This window comes from Vicia villosa, linkage group LG3 (genome assembly GCF_029867415.1).
Source record: "Vicia villosa cultivar HV-30 ecotype Madison, WI linkage group LG3, Vvil1.0, whole genome shotgun sequence".
NCBI lineage: Eukaryota > Viridiplantae > Streptophyta > Magnoliopsida > Fabales > Fabaceae > Vicia > Vicia villosa.
This window is the reverse complement of record NC_081182.1, coordinates 33,736,118-33,757,388: the sequence shown is the minus strand read 5'-3', so window position 1 is coordinate 33,757,388 and position 21,271 is coordinate 33,736,118. Positions and strand designations below refer to the sequence as shown.

General features: G+C 34.9%; 1 protein-coding gene across 1 annotated transcript; it reads right to left on the bottom strand.

The window, feature by feature from the left end:
* LOC131655362 (RING-H2 finger protein ATL43-like) lies at positions 1 to 1,866 on the bottom strand. The gene has a single exon (XM_058925244.1). The coding sequence runs from the start codon at positions 1,824 to 1,826 to the stop codon at positions 579 to 581; it is 1,248 nt and encodes a 415-aa protein (XP_058781227.1). The 5' UTR covers positions 1,827 to 1,866; the 3' UTR covers positions 1 to 578.
* Positions 1,867 to 21,271: the final 19,405 nt, after the last annotated feature.

The window sequence follows — 21,271 nt, the reverse complement described above, 5'->3', positions numbered from 1 at the left end:
ACAATAGAACACGAATCCTAACTCTTAACTTTAGCCTTTACGTCCGTACGTTTGTACCTATGCTGTGTTGATGGTGAATGCGATGCATGGAGCGAGTGAAATAGAGAAAGGTAAGAAATAATTGATTACTGCGAAAGACAGGACAAAGGGATCTCCATTTAACATCACGTGCTTTTCCACGCACCACAAATCCCCCGACCCCACTCTCCGCTTTGGTATCCGCAGTTATGTCTCTCTACCTTACCCCACCCATCCATCCCTTCCATATCCCTGCTTCTATTCCACCCAAATAAATCCAACAAACGTCGCCATTTTCAAAATCATACACTAAAATATTATACAAAATAAACACTCCATTCATTATAAAAAGTACCAGTACTTTTATATTCTAACTGTGTTAGCCTCTCTCAATAAGAAATGGCAATGCTATGCTATGCTACGGTAAGATACAAATACACCAACAAGGTGGCAGGTCGAGTCAGAACACATAGTAGCTTCTCTTCTCTCGCTCTTAAATAACAAAATCATAACACTGCCATTACTAATGAAATGAATTTCAATGTTACTTATTAGAAATACTAACAATTATTATTACTACTACTATTGCTGTGTTGTTGTGTGTTGTTGCTTTGGAACCTGTTGAGCCCCGTGATTTCAGACACACTTCTCGAATTAATTACTCCCCTGCCACTCCAACTACTCTCATTATTCCTCCTATTCACATTCTTTACTCCACCACTCATTATCATCATCTCTGAAGTTAGATACAACATATCACACGGTTGCACATCACTCCACCGTTGATTCTGGTGGAGCCTCACGGAAGGTGACACAATTATCCTATGTTCCAACCTCTTTCTCCGCTCCACGCTACTCTCTTCTTTCGTTAACAACATCCCGTCTTTTCTCGGCCCAGCAAAACAACCAAGCCCAAGCCCAATGCTACTCTCGCTCTTCTTTCTAGAACTATCCAGAGACCATCTGAACGACGCCGTTTTCTTCCTTTCTCGTTCTCGTTCTCGTTCCCATTCCTTTTCCCCTACCGACGAATGCCTCTTTCGATAAATCTCCAAAATCTCGCTTCTTGACATTCTTCCTCTTTCAATTTCCATAGCATTTTCATTTTCATTTTCTTCGTCCTTCTGATTCTGGTTGTGAATCTGGTACGGCGTTGCTGATGTTGATGATGATGATGAATCTTTATCTTCCACTACGAGAAGAACATCTTCAGGATCGATTCTAGAACGGCAAAGAGGACAAGTTGAATGTGCATCCAGCCACGTATCAACACACTCCACATGAAAAGCGTGTTTACATTTCGGCAATAACCGTAAAACTTGCGAGGATTCAAATTTACAGAGACAAACCGCACAATCTAAACCATCCTTTTGACCAGTAAGTGATCCGAATCTGAAAATCGGTAACGATTCAACCACCGAACGGTCTATCCCGGAGTTTTTTCTCCCGCCGTTAAAATACGAACCTCCGCCGTTTTCGACACTACCTATCTCGCCAGGGGAGGCAATATAATTGACGTGTTTTACATAGAGGAGCAGAACAGAGGTGAGAGAAAAAAGAACGGTGAAAACGCAAACGAGAATCGCCACGCTTGGTTTTATTCGCGTGTAGGCGTTGTGTTGAGGTTGAGAATTGGTAGTGGCGGCGTCGTCGGGAACGGGAGACGGAGGTGGACTGGTATCTGTGATGTTCTGTGTGAAAGCAATAACAACGGTTAAAAAGTGTTGCGATAGTAATAATAATAGAGTGAGAGTTTTGAAGAATGAAGGTGAAGAAGCCATGTGGTGGCGGTGGTTGTTTGTCACCATTTAGAGAGACAGAGAGAGTGGACGATTGAAATTGAAGTTGGAAGCATGTGAATGGAGTACAGTACCAGTACTGTGTATTAATAACTCTTTTTAAATTACATGAATTGGGATATACGTGAATTTTAAAACTTTACTATATCATTAAATTTGTTGGCAATTTAGTTTTTTTTATTTATTTACAACTTTACTCAATTAAATACTTAAAAATAATATTATTGCAAACAAAACAGTCAAATGAGATGAAATTTAGTGAATAAAAATATATTAATAATAAATATTGTATTTATATTATATCATTTTTAAAATGGAAAAAAATTTCAATCTTGGGGGTAGTGCACACTGATTTCTGGAAGGAGGAGGATAATGAGTGAGTGCTCAGAATCTGTGGCTATTTTAGGACAGATTCTATGGAAAGGAAAAACACCCACAAATGAATAAGCATACACCACTTTTTTTTTTTTTTAATTCAATGACAGAATTGGGTACACCATACCAGCCATATAAAATAGAAAATTAAATTAAATTAAATTAAATTAATTATTGCCTTTTTTAAAATTTGTCCATTTACAAGAAAATGCGATTTTAATTTTTGATTTATCTTTACTTATTTTTTCTATTTATATCTGTAATTAATACAGTCTATGTAAACTGCACCAAATTATTATTTTATATTTTATATTTATTGTAATAAGATTACATTGATGGTCAATAAAAGTAAATTTGTCAAAACTTTATTGTCTTTTTATTTTTTTATTTTATTTTTCTTAATGTTTACTAAATGGTCAAGTACGACCGCTATTAAGATAGAAAAAAGTATAAAGTATGTTATTTTCTTTATTTCTGTATATATAATATTTTACAACACGTTAATACTAAAATTCTTTTTGTAATGTAATATACAAAAATCACTAATAGTAAAGTGTCCCAAAAATCAATGATACAATTTAATTTATAATATAATTTTTTTTAATTGTTCTAATTAATATATTTATTAAATATAGGGATGGCAATGGGCAGGGTTTGGGCAGGGTACTATAGTACTCGTCCCCATACCCGCAGTTTAAAAAAACCCCCGTACCCGAGCCCAAACCCGCGTGGGTATCAATATTCATGCCCGTACCCGTACCCTGTGGGTACCTCAATGCCCATACCCGTTTACCCGCATTTATAGTAAAATTAAATCGTTTAATTACAAAATATCATATAATTTAAGTCTTTTTAACAATATTAAAAAAATTATGTGTGTTATTGTTGAGTTAAGAAACAAATAAACACTTTTATTAAAATGTGTAATGATTTAATAACGATATATTTTAAAAAAAAATTAGAATCATGCATTTTTATATAATAATATAAATGACATTATAGAAATATGTAGTGTGGGTATGGGGCGGGTTGGGTAGTAAGGTACCCGTGCCCGCACCCATACCCGCATATTTTAATGGGTAATTACCCGTGCCCGTGCCCATACCCATTTTAATGGGTATTTACCCTACCCGATATGGGGTTTTTTGTGGGTACCCACTAGGGATGGGCTAAATTGCCATCCCTAATTAAATAATTAATATATTTTGTCTAAATTTAGACCAAAATCATTAATTATTCAATGAATCAATAAAATTTGTTTATAATGAAACACTTTAGTAAAATACTATTTTTTTTAATATTATACTTTTTAATATGTGTGAAATAGTAGAGCCATTTTACTGTGGGACAAGAAAAGTAAATTTTTTGGTTTATATATGTATTTAATTTGTCATGATCCGTACATGAACAGTACATGACCGTACATGAACAGTTGGTTCAAAATTGGGATGGGGGACCAAAACTGTTTAAAAAGAAAATAGGGGGACCAAAATCGTGAAAATGTCAAAACAGGGGATCAAAACTGCAATTTAGCCTAAAAAATAAATTTGGTTTGCTTTTCTTTAAGGTTAACCCGTGTTAATATGATGGAATCACACGCTTTAAAGGAATAAGGAAATAAAAGGCTAAAGAGGAAAAATAACAAAAAAATTCATCATACAAACATTCTAGAACCAAGTGGTCGGCCCTGATGTGAGGGTCTGTCAGGATCTATGAAGGTGGAGTTGAAGGATTGTTTGAAACAACAAATTCATAACATGCTCTAAGTACAACATGGGTTGTTGCATATTTTCATCATCATGATTTTTCATGTCCAAAACATAAAACCGTGGGAGAGGTCGTATAATGTGAATAAAATAAAAAGCGTCGAAGAAATTTTTATGCGTCAGAATATAAAATGAACTTTTTAAAATTGGACAAAAAAATATAAAATCGGGTCAAAGAGCAAAATTCAATAATTTAAAATTGTCCTGGAATATGATTTTATGCTAAAAAGTTTTTACATACGATTTAACACGAAGTGCTCACATAAAAACGTGAAATCTAGAGTTTAAGTTTTAAATCACGATTTTAACAACCTTGAATGTAGTACTATTAAATTTTAGATTAAAACAAATACTTTTTCTCTTTCGGGCCCAACTTCTTTTGCGCACGGAAAACCATTTTTCCACTTGCCCAACCATTTTGGATAAGATGCATATGTGATGATTGTATGACTTATACACTCAAACATTATAATAAGTAGAGTAATTGTTTATTTCTATTAGGAGTATGATTTAAGTTTCCTTGAAATTAGAATTGAACATTAGCCCAATTCACTTCTCTTCCACTAAGTCAGAATTATGTTAAGAACTCTGTTAGTAATTCAGTTCGGAACTCAGTTGTGAGTTATCTTTCTACAACCAACTATAAATACCTATAATGTAAATTGAAATTAATAATTTTTTCAAATTGTATAGTACTTCTGCTTTGTTCCTCTCCTTATCTTCATGATTATCATCTTCTAACATGGTATTATAGAGTCTTTACTTGAATTCACATGCATGGATTGAGTGCTCACTGCCATGGCTTCTATGTCGTCACAAGCTATACATGATGATCATGATCAAGTCACAACCCTACTAATTCTACTTCTAAACAACAAATTTATGTCCAGCTTAACAAATTAAATAGATGTCAATGGAAACATGTGGTTAAAGGCATACTTCAAGGTATGAAAAAGGTGAAGTATATGGTTAGACCATAAATCCCTGAGCGGTTCCTCTTTGTTGTTGATCATGATTCACAGACATAAACTCCTGGATATGTAACTTGGTAGGAACGAGACTTTCTGCTATGCATATGGCTATTATCCACCATTTTAAAGTATCTTTTATATCGTTTTTCTTCTTCTTTGTTACTCGTGGAAAGTGTGGGACAAAATTTATTCTTATTGGCACAGCAGATGACAAATAATTTGAGGCAACTTAGTTTAGAGTTGCAAATTCTATTAAAAGGCAAGCGAACCATTAATGAGTTTCTTTCTAGTGTTAACGCCATTGTTGATACAATCGTGTCAATCGGAGATCTAGCTTTACATAGAGATCAAATTGAGCTAATTCTTGAAGCTCTTCCCACAAATTACAATTCTTTTGTTTCCCTTGTGAAATCTAGGTCATAATTCTTCTCTCTCTCTCTCGATGAATTAAAGTCTTCATTTCTTTCTCAAGAATATCAAATTTATAAGATGAAGAAGGAAATTGTAGACTCAGTCACAGTTAACCTAACTCAATTGAAATTCTGGCACTTGCAATACAGATGTCAAGACAGATGTCTCAACACAAACCACAATGTCAAGACAGATGTTATAACATCACCCGCTGACAGAAAAATTCTTTAACTAAAATAGAAACTATCCAGAAGATAAAAGAACACAATCAATTGTTAACCCAGTTTGGTGCAACTCACATAATCTAGGGGCTACCAAGCCAAGAAGGAAATCCACTATAATAGTATTAGTTCAAAGCCTAAATAATCTCAGTTTACAACTTATCACCTAATCACCACTCCTATGAAATTTCTACCTAGAAACCTCCTAGATATGAGAACCCCCTCTCACTTCCCACGATCACCTTAGTGATAGCACCATCCACAATCCCAGTGACTGTACCAAGAAACAAATAAAAGATTACACTTCCAATAAACAATACTTGGTTTTGCTTAAAAGCTTCAACCAAGAACAATACTCAACTCTTTGCTTAAAAGCTCGTGAGTGGGAACAATTAGTCTACCTCAATGTATTAGAAGATACATGAGTGACATACAAACAAAAACACAAAGAACTTGAACTACTCTTAAAATCCAAACCCTTATTTGCAACCACAGTTTCTTGTTGTGAATGCTTGCTACCCTAGGTTTAGCAAGTCCTTATTTATAGACTCTTGCAGTATGGGCTTGGACTTGAATTAAATCCAATAGTCTTCTTTTTTAATAAGCTGCAAGATCTTCACAGAAAATAGGAACAAATCAAATCAAATCCAAGTTTCCTAAAAAGTCTCCAAGATACTTTTTATGAAACCAAATTAAATCTGCATTGTCCCTAAAATGTTCTTGATTGGATGCGCCTGTATGAGTGCCTGAGTCTTCCATAATATCATATTTTTCAATCAAATTTTCAAGGAATTAAAACCACCTGAATTATCTTGATGTTCTGGTGTAGCATGTCACAACATCTGATAGAAAATTTGTCAAAACACATGACAATTGAACCTGTCATGACAGTTGGTCAAGATGTTTTAACATCTTACTCAACATCAGTTAAGAACCATGTTTTAGCAAAATTAATTTCAATCACAAAATCATGGAACTAACAATCTCCCAGTTTGGAAAATTTTGGCTAAAACAACCAAAGCACAATTAAGTCATGGAGATTGGAATAAAACCACAAACACAAGCTACATAAAAACATGTAAACTTTGTACGAACTACAAGGTGTACATACATGTGATTTGACATCACATTAACACAGCTCAATAGCTTGTACAATTAGACAGATCCATTACTCCCATGTCATACAGAACAAGTACTCCCCCTCAGAGGGACAACCTAAATATGAACTACCCAAGTTCACATATCAGAGGCATATGCAACAGATGATAATAAAAGCCTCACAAAACAGGTAAGATGTTAAAACATCAAGTAAGGCATCATGCACACAAGTCTTTCAGTCTCTAGTAGCAGAACTAGCATGACAGACTTTCTTGCTCTCCCTAAATAGTTACATCCAACAAGCAACCATAATAACTACTGTCCCCTTAGCAGTAGCACAGTCCTATCAACATGCTAATAAACTTGTCAAGACATATGTCATAAAATTAGGATAAACAAAACACACTAACACTTTACTCCCCTTTTTTACCCAAAAATTGACAACAAATAGAGTAAATGTAAAAAATGGTAACACACACATTGCACACAAGCAATAGACACAGATGGAAGCATAAATTCTGATGGAAACACAGAATCTCATATCATCATCAGGTGGTTTTACACCTCTTGCCCCTTCAGATATGATTTCCTTCATTCATATGAGATAAAGGTGTCTAAGTTTCTGGTGCCATAACTTCACTTCATCCTCATTGTTTGTTGAACATGTGGAAGAATAAGCAATTATTTGCGATTACCACAAGTAACAATTGTCTTTAGATCTTATGCCCTTTATAAGAACAACATCTTTCTCATCTTTGATTAAACATTCTGATTTGGAGAAATTGACCAATAACCCTTGATCACATGGCTGACTAATGCTTATAAGATTAGCAGATAGTCCTTTCACAAGAAGAACATCTTCTAAATTTGGAGAACCAGCACACGTTAACTTTCCTACTCCTTTGATTTCTCCTTTAAACCATCACCAAATCTGACAGCACCTATGGGGTGATATCTGATATCCACTAACAACTTCTGAACCCTTGACATATGTCTAGAGAAACGATTGTCGAAGTACCAGTCTTATCTATTTGATGCTCTCAAGGAGATGTGAGCTATAAGATCAACATCTCTTTCTTTAACACTTCTCTTTTTGCTAATTTGACCAGCCTTGGAATGAGCTAAAGATTTTTGATCTCCAAACAGTTTATAACAAAATGGCTTAATATGACCATACTCACCACAATAATGACATATCCAAGTTGAAGAATTGGAATTTGTTGGAGTTTCATTAAGTCTGTTAATATGTTGAAACACGTGGTTAGACATATTGATCATTCTTTTCTTTTCAAGAGGAAGGAACTTTTCTAGAGATCTTTTATGATATTGGTTATCAAACGAATGATTAACATCTGTATCTTCAATTATTTGTATGACTCCTTTCCCTACGCACAGAAGCGTGTTGTGCAAGCCTGCCATGTCTCAGTCTAGAAGCTCTCTCATCAACCATTACTCCTATAGAATAACGAAACAAACGTTAATAATTAGAATCGAGCTCAATACAAATGAAAAAATGTAGACAAGATAAAATCAGAGATGCATTTCCAATTTTAATGAAACATTGAATAATACCAGAAATGCATTTCTGGTATCACCAACAACTTTACAGCTTTGTTAGTGGCGAAGCTTGGCAACCAAGACCTCAAAAAAACTGGTCATTGATCGTAATAAAAACATTTCTTAAACGTCTATTATGACTCCTAAGCTTGCAAATATTTAAAAAAACTAGAATTTTAGACCCTAAAGCACAATTTTTGGGTGAAATTACAGTAACTCCAAAAAGCTCAAAAATAACTTACAGTTGATGGATTTTGTTGCTTCAATCTGCTTGAACAATGAACTTTGTCTGATGCTTGATGATTCTTGATGAACTTTTTGCAAAATGGGATGATTTTGACACAATGGGGGGTTGAGAGGTGTTTAGTATATTTTAATGTTTTGAAAATGTTTTTTAAACTGTGGGAGGGGAGGAGGCAACGCGCGTTTAAGTGCCAATACAAACCGGAGATGCATCTCCGGTTCTATCCCATAAGTGCATTTCCAATTTGTTTCTGTGTGTAAACGTTCTTCAGTCTTAAAATTCATATGAATTTGGGGCGCTTTCGGAGATACATCTCCAGTTCCTACATGTAGTTGTATTTCTGGTTAGTTTAAAGTTGTTATGCAGGGCCTCCTCCACCAAAACCTATGTTTTCAAGGTTTTGGTGCGTCCGCTGAAATGTAACTCCAGTTTTTAGGGGCCTTTTTAAAAATTTGCATGTTGCGTAAGAAACGCATAGGGTGGGTTAAGAAATTCACACTTCAAAAATTAAGAAAAGACTCACAAAATCCCAATAAAGAATAAAAGATCAAAAAATATTTTAAATTGCAAAGTTTAAATGCATTGATCAATGAACTACCGATGGTACCTATTGTCAATACAATGATAGAGACAACATTTAACTTAGTATTTTTTCTGAACAACATAAATTTCTCAAATAAACTTCTAATAAATTTTATATATTTTATAATGATTTAAATTTTCTAGGTGTTTGGCACAACTCAATTCACACATGCATATAAAAATGAAGAATTGCTTCTATATGAGGAATTTGGACTTAATGGTTTATCATTAAATCCTTTTTTATCTTGGTTCACTTGAGAAATAACTAATCCATCTTGATGTTAAAGAGTTAAAAAATATAAAGTGTAAATGTAAATTATTGGATGTACATAGTAATTCAAATGTGTTGGATAAGCTTCAAAGAGCAAAGTGATGAGAGCAGCTTAAAAAATAAGCACTTTTGGACTGCAGGAACTTGTTTTTGTAAGGGCTTAACAGGTTACGTGAAAAGGCGTAACCAGTTACAGGAGGCAATTTCAGTTCTGCATTTTCTATTTTGAGTAGGCGTAACCGGCTACAGCATTTGGCGTAGCCGACTACGAACCCGTGTTTGGGGTTTTTATCCTATTTTTTAAGTTGTTTTGTATTCCATCTGTTTTACTAAGCTTGTATAAGCACACTTATTTGTAACATTGATTGTTAATGCCAATTTACACTTTCATCTCAATTTACTCTCTCTAATTTCTCACTTCATCTTCTCAAATTAACTCATTTCCTCCATTGATTCACTTTAGAATTTTGTGTATAATCCGCTGCAAAGATGACTATCGTCACCAATGATTGAGTCTCCACTAATCTTCCAACCCTTGATTCTAAGAACTACAATAAAGGGTACAAACAAACGAAGATGTTATTTAGCTATCAAGATGTTCTTGAAGTGGTTAACAATGGAGTTACTCCACTTGGGGAAAAAGCTACCGATGCTCAGAAGGCTACACACAAGGAAGAAAAGAATAAAGATTACAAGGTACTCTTTTTGATTACTCATGCGTCGATGGTGACAACTTTGAAAAAGTTCGTGATTGCAATTCGGTGAAGCAAGTGTGGGAGATCTTGGAGAAAGCTTATGAAGGGGCTAATAAGGCAAAGGTGATGAGGTTTGATAACACGAAAATGTATCGTGTATTTGGCTTAATTTATGTGAATTAATTTACTGTTTTCATATATTATATTGCTTCACTTAGGTATTTTCAGTGTGTTTTTCAGGTATTTATATTTATCTAGGCTTGCATGAGAAAAGAGGAAGAAATGGGAAGAAAATGACCAAAAGTTACACTTCTGCTAAATAGCAGAAGTGTCTGCATAATTCTACAGAGCATAAGACATGTTACGTCCGACACAACACTTCACGACGACCGGCACAAGGAGTTTATGTGTTCCCCTCGGCACACACACATGTTACGACCGACACAAGGAATTTACGCGTACCCCTCGGCACACACGGTGTTACGAACGACATAGGCTTAACTTAATTATACCAGAAGAGCCCACGAATAGAAACGAAACGGAAGCCCAGTTTCTCCACTTTTTCCAACTTCCCACTATCTCCATTTTCCTCCAACCACCCATTATCTCCACTTCTTCTCCCATGATACTGAAAATAACCTCCTCTTCCATTCACTATAAAAAGGAGGGAGCATCCACATTTTCACTATCCATGTTTTTATGCGCGGAAGCGCTGCTCATAGATTTTAGGTAGAAAACTACATTTGTAAAAATGGTAGTTCCTCACATTGAGGAACTACCACACCATTAGTATTAGGCCTATAATTTATGTAACACATGGATCAAAGCTTGCCGACATAATTGAAGTTAAATTCCAGTTTCTTTATTTCAGTCTTCTTTAGGTTCATATTTATTGCTTTATAATTATTATTGTTATTTTAATTGCCATGTTTGTTGCAATTGCAATTGTTATATTTAATGAATTTTCATCTAGTGATATGTTTTGCTAAATTGTTTTGAGTCCGGTATGTGAGGACCGTCGTCCCTGACGGGACTCGGTAATTATTGTGTTGGCTTAATTATTATTATAAAATTATATTTTGGTTTATGTTTTTAATATTAATTTAGGTGACCTTATCACGAGAGTGAAAGATTACCTACCACGATTTCGTCACGATAGTTAGATATTTATTAAGGTTCGAACCGGCACTGCGAGAGCGTAGGGGTCGAACCAGATAGTAAAAACTAGGCATTAATCCTAAACACAGTCAGAGAACTTTAGGATTAATTAGAACTTGTTTAGTTTTCAAAACGTATTCTTTGATTTAAGTGGGCGAGCGAGAGCAAAATCATACGGTTAAGGAGTGTGACTTTATTCAAAACCACGAGAGTGTGAGGTTTAGTTTTTAAGCTAATATTTTCTACTAAATATGTTTTTGACATTTTTATAAGCCAACGAGTTACAGAGTCTCCGAAGAACATGGAATCACATTCCGGTCTCTCTTTTCTTGTATTTAACTTAATCTTTATTTTATTTCAGTTTTAGTTCTTAGTTTCCCCTTAATCAAACAGTCATTAGCCTTAGTTTTACAAAGCAACAATAAATTACAGTAGGTTGACATTAGTCTCTGTGGGTTCGACAATCTTTTGTATTACTTCAATATATCTGTTCGCTTGCGGATGCATCAAGTTTTTGTATTACTTCAATGCGTCACTTACTTACTCTCACCTAAATTACCTATACAACTACCAATCCCTACATTTTGAAGAGTCACAAGAATCCCATAAATCCAATCTCGAAACATTAATGGAGGATTACAATGCGACGCTAAATTATCCTCAACCATATTTTCTCTAATCACCACATCCAATATTTTGAGGAGTCGTAAGAACTCTATAATTCCACTCTCGACACATTAATGGAGGATCTCTCTGCGACACTAACTCGGTCTAGGCTAGAATCTATGATGATGGAGCGCTCTGCTAAAAAACAAAATGCGATGCTAACTTACTTTGAGGAACCGCAAGAATCCTATAATCTCAACTTTGAAACATCAATGGAGGATTTCGATGCGACACTGACTCACACTAGGCTAGAATCCATAACAGAGAACTTTGTAGAGACACAAAATGTCCAAAATAAAGATCTTAGAAAACAAAGTCTCCAAATTAATGAATCCCTTAGGCAACTGACAACAGTGGTCGAGTCCCTAGCGACTCACAACATGGATTTGGAGACTTAAATCTCCTTGTTTGAACAAAAACCTCTAAGACCCTTCCTTGAGGAACATTTGCATGTGGTAGCAACCAGTAGTAAACAACAAAGTGAAAATCCTAAGGAGAGTGATGATGAGTTTGAGGATAGTGATGATGATTTTGAGGAAAGTCCTGGTGAGAAAAGAGTAGAGACTAAGGAAAATCCACCGACACCACCCGAAGGGGAGGTTGTCGAAGAGTCGGAGAAGGAAGCACCTATTGTTGTTCCTCCTCCCTATACCCCACCGATTTCTTTCCCGCAAAGTTTTGTGGAAGCTAAGATAGACTCCAAATCTAAAATGTATGTGGATGTATTGGAAAATATCCACACCAATGCACCCTTGCTTGAAGTCTTCATAAGAAGAGAAAGTAAGAGGACCATGAAACTAGGGAAATAATTAATGTTAAGAGGGTAAATTAACCTTTGAGGTGGTGGATGAAATCACTAAACCCAAACTTGAAAAGCTGATATTTAGGATAGATCCAGAACCACCACCACAAGTTCAAAAGAATGAACCACCCCACATAAGAAAGAAAAGGTGAGGGATATGTGAGATGGCTCGATAAGTGGCCATGGAAAACGATGGTTACTAAAAGTTCAACCGAGGAGTCATTCTCGAGAGAACCACCATGAGTGCTTGCACTCTTAAGCCGTCGAGCTATCGACGTTAAACAAGCGCTGCGTGGGAGGCAATCCACGAGCTTTTAATTTAATGTTTTCCTTTTATTGTGTGAATTTATAGAAAATAAAGAGATGGATCGTTTGTCACGTCTCAGCTACCTCTAGGCGAAGAATCTTTAGATGATAATCTTGGAAATGAGCCTGGTGCCCACGGACATTCCTGCGAATGTTGCTGCTGGTGGTGTCACCAATATATGAACAAGAAAAGAAGGATCAAAGAGGATTTGGCACATAGAGGATATAGCATTCACACAGGTTCTATTTTTCCTTTTCCATCTTTTATCAAAATATTGAGGACAATGTTTGGTTTAAGTGTGGGGGAGGAACTTTACTGCTTTCCATTTATCGCTTTATTTATTGTCTTCTAATTGTGTTGTGGAGTCTTTATACGTGATTTTCAGTTGTTATTGAATGTCCCCAAAATTTCAAAAATTTCAAGTTCCAACAGCAATATTTTCTTTTCAACGAATGACACACACTCGAAAATTATATAGGTTGCCCATTTTTAAGATATGTTAGAAATTTGAGTGAAATTAAGACAAAATGGTTACGGTTTTGACACTTTATAACTCCCGTATACGCAAGACCAATTTGAATACCTATTATACTGAAACCTTAAACTTTAGCTTTAAAGTAACCCCGAGTAGTTTATTTAGCAGTCTGCACTGTCTTAAACATAAACTATGTAGAGATCCGATGAATATATGTGAATGATCCCGAATATTTGAAAAAATTAGATGCTTTATTGTTATGATTAAAGAATGCACCAACTAAGTTAGGTGACCCTCACCCGGTCATTTAATACAAAGGATGCGTATCTTACAAATAATAACAAAGTAAACCGTTGTCAGTTGGTTCAGAAGTATCTGGTACTGAACTTGGTAGAGTGGACTACTGTCCGATCTCCCGCAACTTGCAATTGGTTATGAAAAGGTTACCACAAATATGTGCCAGAACCCCATGCTAGTAAGGATCATAATCGCTAACCGACTACTCTACTATGTGTATGTAAATATACAAGGCTTAATGTGATTGCGCTAGAATGAAAACAGGTGAAATTTAGCGAAAAGAACTAGGTTGAGCTATAATAGCATGATTCGAAATGGTTTGCATAAGTGGAGTTGTTTAGTGTGTTTACCGTAACTTTAGTGTTGGAGTTGAGCTTCTATTATTCTAACGAAAATACATTAGAACCGCGTACAATTTGATGGTGTGTCATGTATTTGCATTTAACTCATATTTTATACATTATCATATTGATTATTTGTCTGAGGACAAGCACATGTTCAAGGGTAGGGGAGTTTGATAACACGAAAATGTACCGTGTATTTGGCATAATTTACATGAATTAATTTACCGTTTTCATATATTATGTTGCTTCACTTTGGTATTTTCAGTGTGTTTTCAGGTATTTATATTTATCTAGGCTTGCATGAGAAAAGAGGAAGAAATGAGAAGAAAATGGCCAAAAGTTACACTTCTGCTAAATAGCAGAAGTGTCTGCTTAATTCTACAGAGCAGAAGACATGTTACGTTCGGCACAACCCTTCACGATGACCGGCACAAGGAGTTTATGTGTGCCCCTCGGCACACACACATGTTACGACCGACACTAGGAATTTATGTGTGCCCCTCGGCATACACAGTGTTACGAACGACACAGGCTTAACTTAATTATACCAGAAGAGCCCACAAACAGAAACAAAAACAGAAGTCCAATTTCTCCACTTTTTCCAACTTCCCGCTATCTCCATTTTCCTCCAACCACCCACTATCTCCACTTCTTCTCCCATAGATCATAGCTTGCCGACATAATTGAAGTTAAATTCCAGTTTCTTTATTTTTGTCTTCTTCAGGTTCATATTTATTGCTTTATAATTATTATTGTTATTTTAATTGCCATGTTTGTCTTGATTGCAATTGTTATATTTAATGCATTTTCATCTAGTGATATGTTTTGCTAAATTGTTTTGAGTCCGGTATTTGAGGACCGTCGTCTCCGACGGTACTTGGTAATTATTGTGTTGGCTTAATTATTATTATAAAATTATATTTTGATTTATGTTTTTAATATTAATTTAGGTGACCTTATCACGAGAGCGAAAGATTACCTACCACGATTTCGTCACGAAAGTGAGATATCTATTAAGGTTTGAACCGGCACTGCAAGAGCGTGGGGGTCGAATCATATATTAAAAACTAGGCATTAATCATAAACACAGCGAGAGCGCTTTAGGATTAATTTTAACTTTTTTAGTTTTCAAAATGGGTTCTTTGATTTAAGTGGGCGAGCGAGAGCAAAATCCTACAGTTAAGGAGCGTGACTTTATTCAAAACTACGAGAGTGTGAGGTTTAGTCTTTAAGCTAATATTTTTTACTAAATATATTTTTGACATTTTTATAAGCGAACGAGTTACAGAGTCTCCGAAGAACGCGGAATCACATTCCGGTCTCTCTTTTCTTAAATTTACTTAGTCTTTATTTTATTTCAGTTTTAGTTCTTAGTTTCTCCTTAATCAAACATTCATTAGCCTTAGCTTTACAAAACAACAATAGATTACAGTAGGTTGACATTGATCTCTGTGGGTTCAATAATCTTTTATATTACTTCGATACATCCGTGCGCTTGCGGACACATCAAGGTTACAAACTCACAAGCGACAGTTCAAATTGGTTCAAATGAAAGATAAGGATACAATCACCGACTTCAAAACACGCATTACGCGTTTGGTGAATCAAATAAAGTCTTGCGGAGAAACCGTTTTGGAGCAGAATGTTGTGTCAAAGATCTTGTGTTCTTTTATGTCAAGATTCAACAATATTGTAGTGGTAATTGAAGAATCGAATGACCTTTCGACATTGAGAAGGAGGAGATTCAAAGTTCTCTTGAGGCTCATGAACAAAGGATGGATGAAAGAGGAAAGGATAAATCCAAAGCAGTGATGAGGGGTACTTAAATTCTGGTTGTTCAACACATATGACAGGTATAAAGGATTGGTTTGTCAAAATCAATCCAAGAACAAAGAATAAGGTGAAATTCACAAATGATACCACTTTAGCGGCCGGTGAGGTCAATGATGTTTTGATCATGAGAAGAGATGGTGGGAATTACTTGATCAAATATGTGCTATAAATTCCAGTAATCAAATGTAATCTCTTGAGCATTGGCCAATTTCTTGAAAATAATTACATGATTCGCATGGAAAACAAAATTTTTCACGTTTTGGATCGAAACAGGGTTTTAGTCCTTAAAGCGCCTATGAATTTCAATAGGAATTTCAAGATAGATTTGAAAGTGATGGATCATATGTGTCTTGCTACAATGACAAGTCTAGAAGAAAGGTTGTGGCACTACCGTCTTGGACATCTCAATTTTCGAGACCTTGACGCGTTACAAAGGGATGGTATGATAATTGGGTTACCAAAAATCAATGTTCTAGATGAGATGTGTGAAGAGTGTGTTGAAGGGAAGCTGCACAATAGTAGTTTCAGCAAGGATGCATGTCATGGGACAAAACATCACCTTGACGTGGTGCACTCCGATGTGTGTGGTCTGATGCAAGTTGACTTGTATTATGGAAATAGGTACTTTGTTACCTTTATCGATGATTTAAGTAGGAAACTATGGATATAAATAATCAAGAGAAAGGATGAGGTATTTGACGTGTTCAAAAGATTTAAGTCCATGGTTGAGCGGCAAAGTAGCCACAAACTCAAAATTCTCAAAACGGATGGTGGAGGTGAATATACCTATAATGAGTTTGGGAAGCAGTGGCGGAGCCAAAAAAGTTATAAAGTCTGGGCAAAAATTTAAAGACCGCAAATTTGCATTGTATATAATCTATAAATAGTCATCGATCAAAATAAAATAGCTTTATCTAACAAGGGTGTATATAATTTTGTGTAAGGATTTTCTCTTTGTTTGAAAAAAAATATAATGAGTGTGGTTCATAATCAATTAAGTTGCATTAAGATGAGTTTTACATAACAGTCTTGTGTTTTTTTTTTAAGAATTAGGAGACCGACGAGCATATGCGTTCAACAAAAAATGGGACAAAACAAACATGATTAATATATTTAAGGTTTAAGGTGAAGGTGAAGCGGAGAGGGCGTGTAAGCATTATATATATTTAAAATTTAAAAATTACAAAAATTTATATTAATATTCGTGCTCATAGAATATTAAAAAAAATACGAAGGATTGACTTATTATAAATTTCAAGACTAAAATCTTGATTCATCATACAAAGTAATGCAAAAAAGTTTGGCATGTTTAACTGACCGGATTCATTCTACCACCCCTATAAAATAATACATAAAAAAATGACATGCATAGCTGGTCGGATTCATTCTACCACTCCTACTTCTGTTTATTAACTACACTTTTACAATGATAAAATAAACAGTTAAATATGTTTTTGGTTCCCATAAATATTTTAAATTTGAATTTCTATAAAAAGTCTCATATTTTAATTCTTATAAAATTATTTTTGAATGGCTTTTTAATCCTTCTACAAAGACTGAAACTACGTACTTAAATAATTTAGTAAGACTAAAACATAATTTTTCTTATAAGAATTAAAAGTTAAATTTCATAATTTTATAGGAAAAAAATATTTAACAATAAAATATATAAGTCATTAATGCATTATCTCATAAACGTTTCTCTTTCTTTTTCTTTTTTTTACAGCTGGCTTTCACTTTCTTATATTTTGTTACAGCTGGCCTTCACGTTTAATATCTATCTCTGATATAGTATTATAAACATAATATTTTACTACTATTTCTATATTATATTCTAAAAAAAAACTACTACTAAACAACAATCTCCCTTCCATTCTTCAAAACTTGCTATACTTTATTAAGTTACTTATTTTCTTTCAGAGTCTTATAGAAGCAAGATAAAACCCAAGAAGAAACTACTGCACATCTTTCTTTAACATGCTCCCTCCTCCTCTTTTCAAGTCTTTGTTTCATCTCAAATCTTTCTTTTAATCAATTTTTTTCCAATATTAATTTTTGTTTCATAAATGATATAGATCTGAGATCAAATATACTAATTTTTCAAATTTTGCATAAGGAGTAATTCATATCTGAGCTTGAATATACCAATTTTTTTGGTTTTTGCTATAAGAATGGTACGATCTAAAATTGGATATATAGATTTTTCACTTCTTTGCCTTAAGAATCTAAGGTTATTTAGTCTTACTGTATAAACAAAAGAGTGGTGTAAATTATTTAAGTGCCTAATTGAATCTTAATTTTTCTTTTAACCATATATACCCAAAATTTATGGGGCCCGAGCCTGGGCATGTGCCCACCCTGGCCGGGCCCAAGAACCGCCACTGTTGGGAAGTATTGTGATGAGGAAGGAATAATGCGTGAGATTGTGTCACCTTACACGCCACATCAGAATGGTCTTTCCGAGAGGAAAATCGTTCGAAAATGAACATGGTTAGAAGCATGTTAAAGGGAAAAGACTTGCCGAAGAGCTATGGGTGAAGCCGTTTCCGCAACCGCCAATTTTGTTGAATATGTGTCCTACATAGAAGCTTGATAAAGTGACTCTAGAAGAGGTATAGTCTAGATTTAAACCAAGCTTAAGTCATTAGAAAGTTTTTTGGTTTGATAGCATTTCCGCACGTTGCTTGGTTATCATCCTACTGGAGGTTATAAATTATTTGATGTTACAAATAAGAGGATCATGATAAGTAGAGATGTTGTGGTCGACGAACTGATGAGTTTTGACAGCAAAAAAAATCATTTGATAGGTCCTTTAATCAGTTATCAGAATGGTGTAACCGATTACGGGCGCCATTTTATTTTTCTTGAAGTTGCTGGAACTAATATGATAGTAAGTGTAACCAGTTACAAGAATCATGTAATCGATTACGGTAATGAAAATTTATAAAATCAAGTTGCAGGAGGTTCTGTACAACAACTTGTCGAAGCCAAAATCAGATAAAACAGTAGACGATCAACTAGGCAAAGAGGTTTTCCTTAGAGACTCCAAGATTGCGAAGTATTCCGGGATAAAGAGATCAATAATGATGGTGATTTTGTTCACTTTGCACTTATGGCCGATTCTGAGCCCGTTAGCACGGAAGAGGCATTAAGTGATCCAAGGTGGGTGTTTTTGACGAAAGAGGAGCTGGAATCCATTGAGAAAAATAGTACTTGGGGGTTGGTTGATACCGGAACAAAAAAGTCAATCAGTGTGAGATGGGTTTATAAAGGGAAGGAAAATCCCAAAGGTGAAATAGTCAAGCATAAAGCTCGACTGGTTACAAAGGAATTTTGGTAAAGAGAAGGTATAGATTTTGATGAGGTGTTTGCACTTGTTGATAGGATGGAAACTATAAGACTAGTTATTGATAGGATAGAAACCATAAGACCAGTTGTTTGCACCTGTGGATATGAAATTTGCATTTTTGAATCGTCCACTTGAGGAGGAAGTTTATGTAGAATAGCCCCTTGGTTTTGCTGTGACAAATCAAGCGGGAAAAGTCTACAAATTGAAGAAAGGGCTTTATGGTTTGAAACAAGCTCCAACAGCTTGAAACAAACGCACAAATGGTTTCCTAGTCAACAATGGCTTCAAGGACTGTGTTTCCGAGCATGATGTATATGTGAAGAGGGATGCAAGTTAACATGTGATCGTACTTTGCTTATATGTTGATGATTTGTTGATCATGGGAAGCAATGAGTTGAGTATCTTTAAGTTCAAGAGTGAACTTATGGAAGAGTTTGAAATGAGTGACCTTTGGATCATAAGTTATTTTCTTTGTATAAAGTTCCATAAGTCAAAATTGGGACTACTCATGCATCAAAGAGAGTATGCTCTTGAGATATTGAAGATGTGTGATATGGAGCATTGTAATGCTGTCAATACCCCAGCTGAAGCAAGGTTACAACTGTCCAAAAGTGAAGATGAGCAGAATATGGATCATCACGTTACTTGTGCAATAGGCAGCTTGATTTGACAATTAGTGTCGGTATTACGAGTAAATTTATGGAGAGACCGAAAGTGTCTCACTTAGCAAAAGTTAAGACTTAAGAGGGTCCTAAAATACATCAACGGTACTCTTAGATGCGGAATTTTCTTTGCTACAGTAGATACATGCAGAAAACGCGATTTGCTCGATTATACCGATTCCAATTGGTGCGGAAATACAGATGATTAAAATTCTACATGTGGTTATATCATTTTGTTCGAATGAGCACTAATATCTTGGTGTTCTAAAAAGGAACCGGTGGTGGCATTTTCTTCTTGTGAGGCTGAGTATATTGTTGCATCGTTATGTGCGTGTCAAGTTGTGTGGCTTATGAATCTGTTGGGAGAGTCGGGTATCAATGTTGGAGAAGTTGTCATTTTCTTGGTTGATAACGTTTCATCCATCAACCTTGCAAAGAATCCCATTGTACATGGGAAGAGCAAGTATATTGAGATGAGGTTTCATTACTTGAGGGATCTGGTGTGTGAAGGCAAGCTGAAGTTGAGATACCGTCGAAGTGATGAACAAGTTGCGGTTTTGTTGACTAAGGGAGTCACAAATGTTGTGTTCAAGAAGTTGGCGATGAGCTTGGGCATGAAGTATTTGGAACATTTGAATTAAGGTGGTGTATTGGATGTGCATAGTAATTCAAATATATTAGATAAGCTTCTCGGAGCAAACTAATGAGAGCAAATTTAAAAAAAAATAACACTTTTGGACTGTAGGAACTGGTTTTTTTAGGGCATAACTGGTTACGTGAAAAGGCGTAACCGATTACAAAAGGCAATCTCAATTCTGCATTTTATGTTTTGAGTAGGCGTAACCGGTTACAGCATTTCGCGTAACCGATTACGAACCCATGTTTGGATTTTTTATTTTATTTTTAAGTTGTTTTGTATTCCATTTCTTTTACTCAGTTTATATAAGCACCTGATGTATAACATTGATTGTTGATGTCAATTTACACTGTCATCTCAATTTTCTCTCTTTCTCTCTAATTTTTCACTTCATCTTCTCTAATTAACTCATTTCCTTCACTGATTTACTTTAGAGTTGTGTGTATGTTACAACACAAATGCCATCCTATTTCAATTATTTTTATTGGTGCAAGGGTTTAATTTTGATGAGATATAATTCTATAATTAAGTGGATATATTTTTTTGAAACTTAATTTTAGTTAGAAAATATTATATGAAACAACAAGTTGATTGTTCCTATAAAAAATATAATAAATTAAACAAGTAGTAAGCTAATGTATTTAAAATTGAAAATGATAAAGAGCTAGTTTGAATTAAGGGCCAGTTTATTTCAGCTTTAAAAAATGGATTTTTTCTTTATATTTTTTAAAAT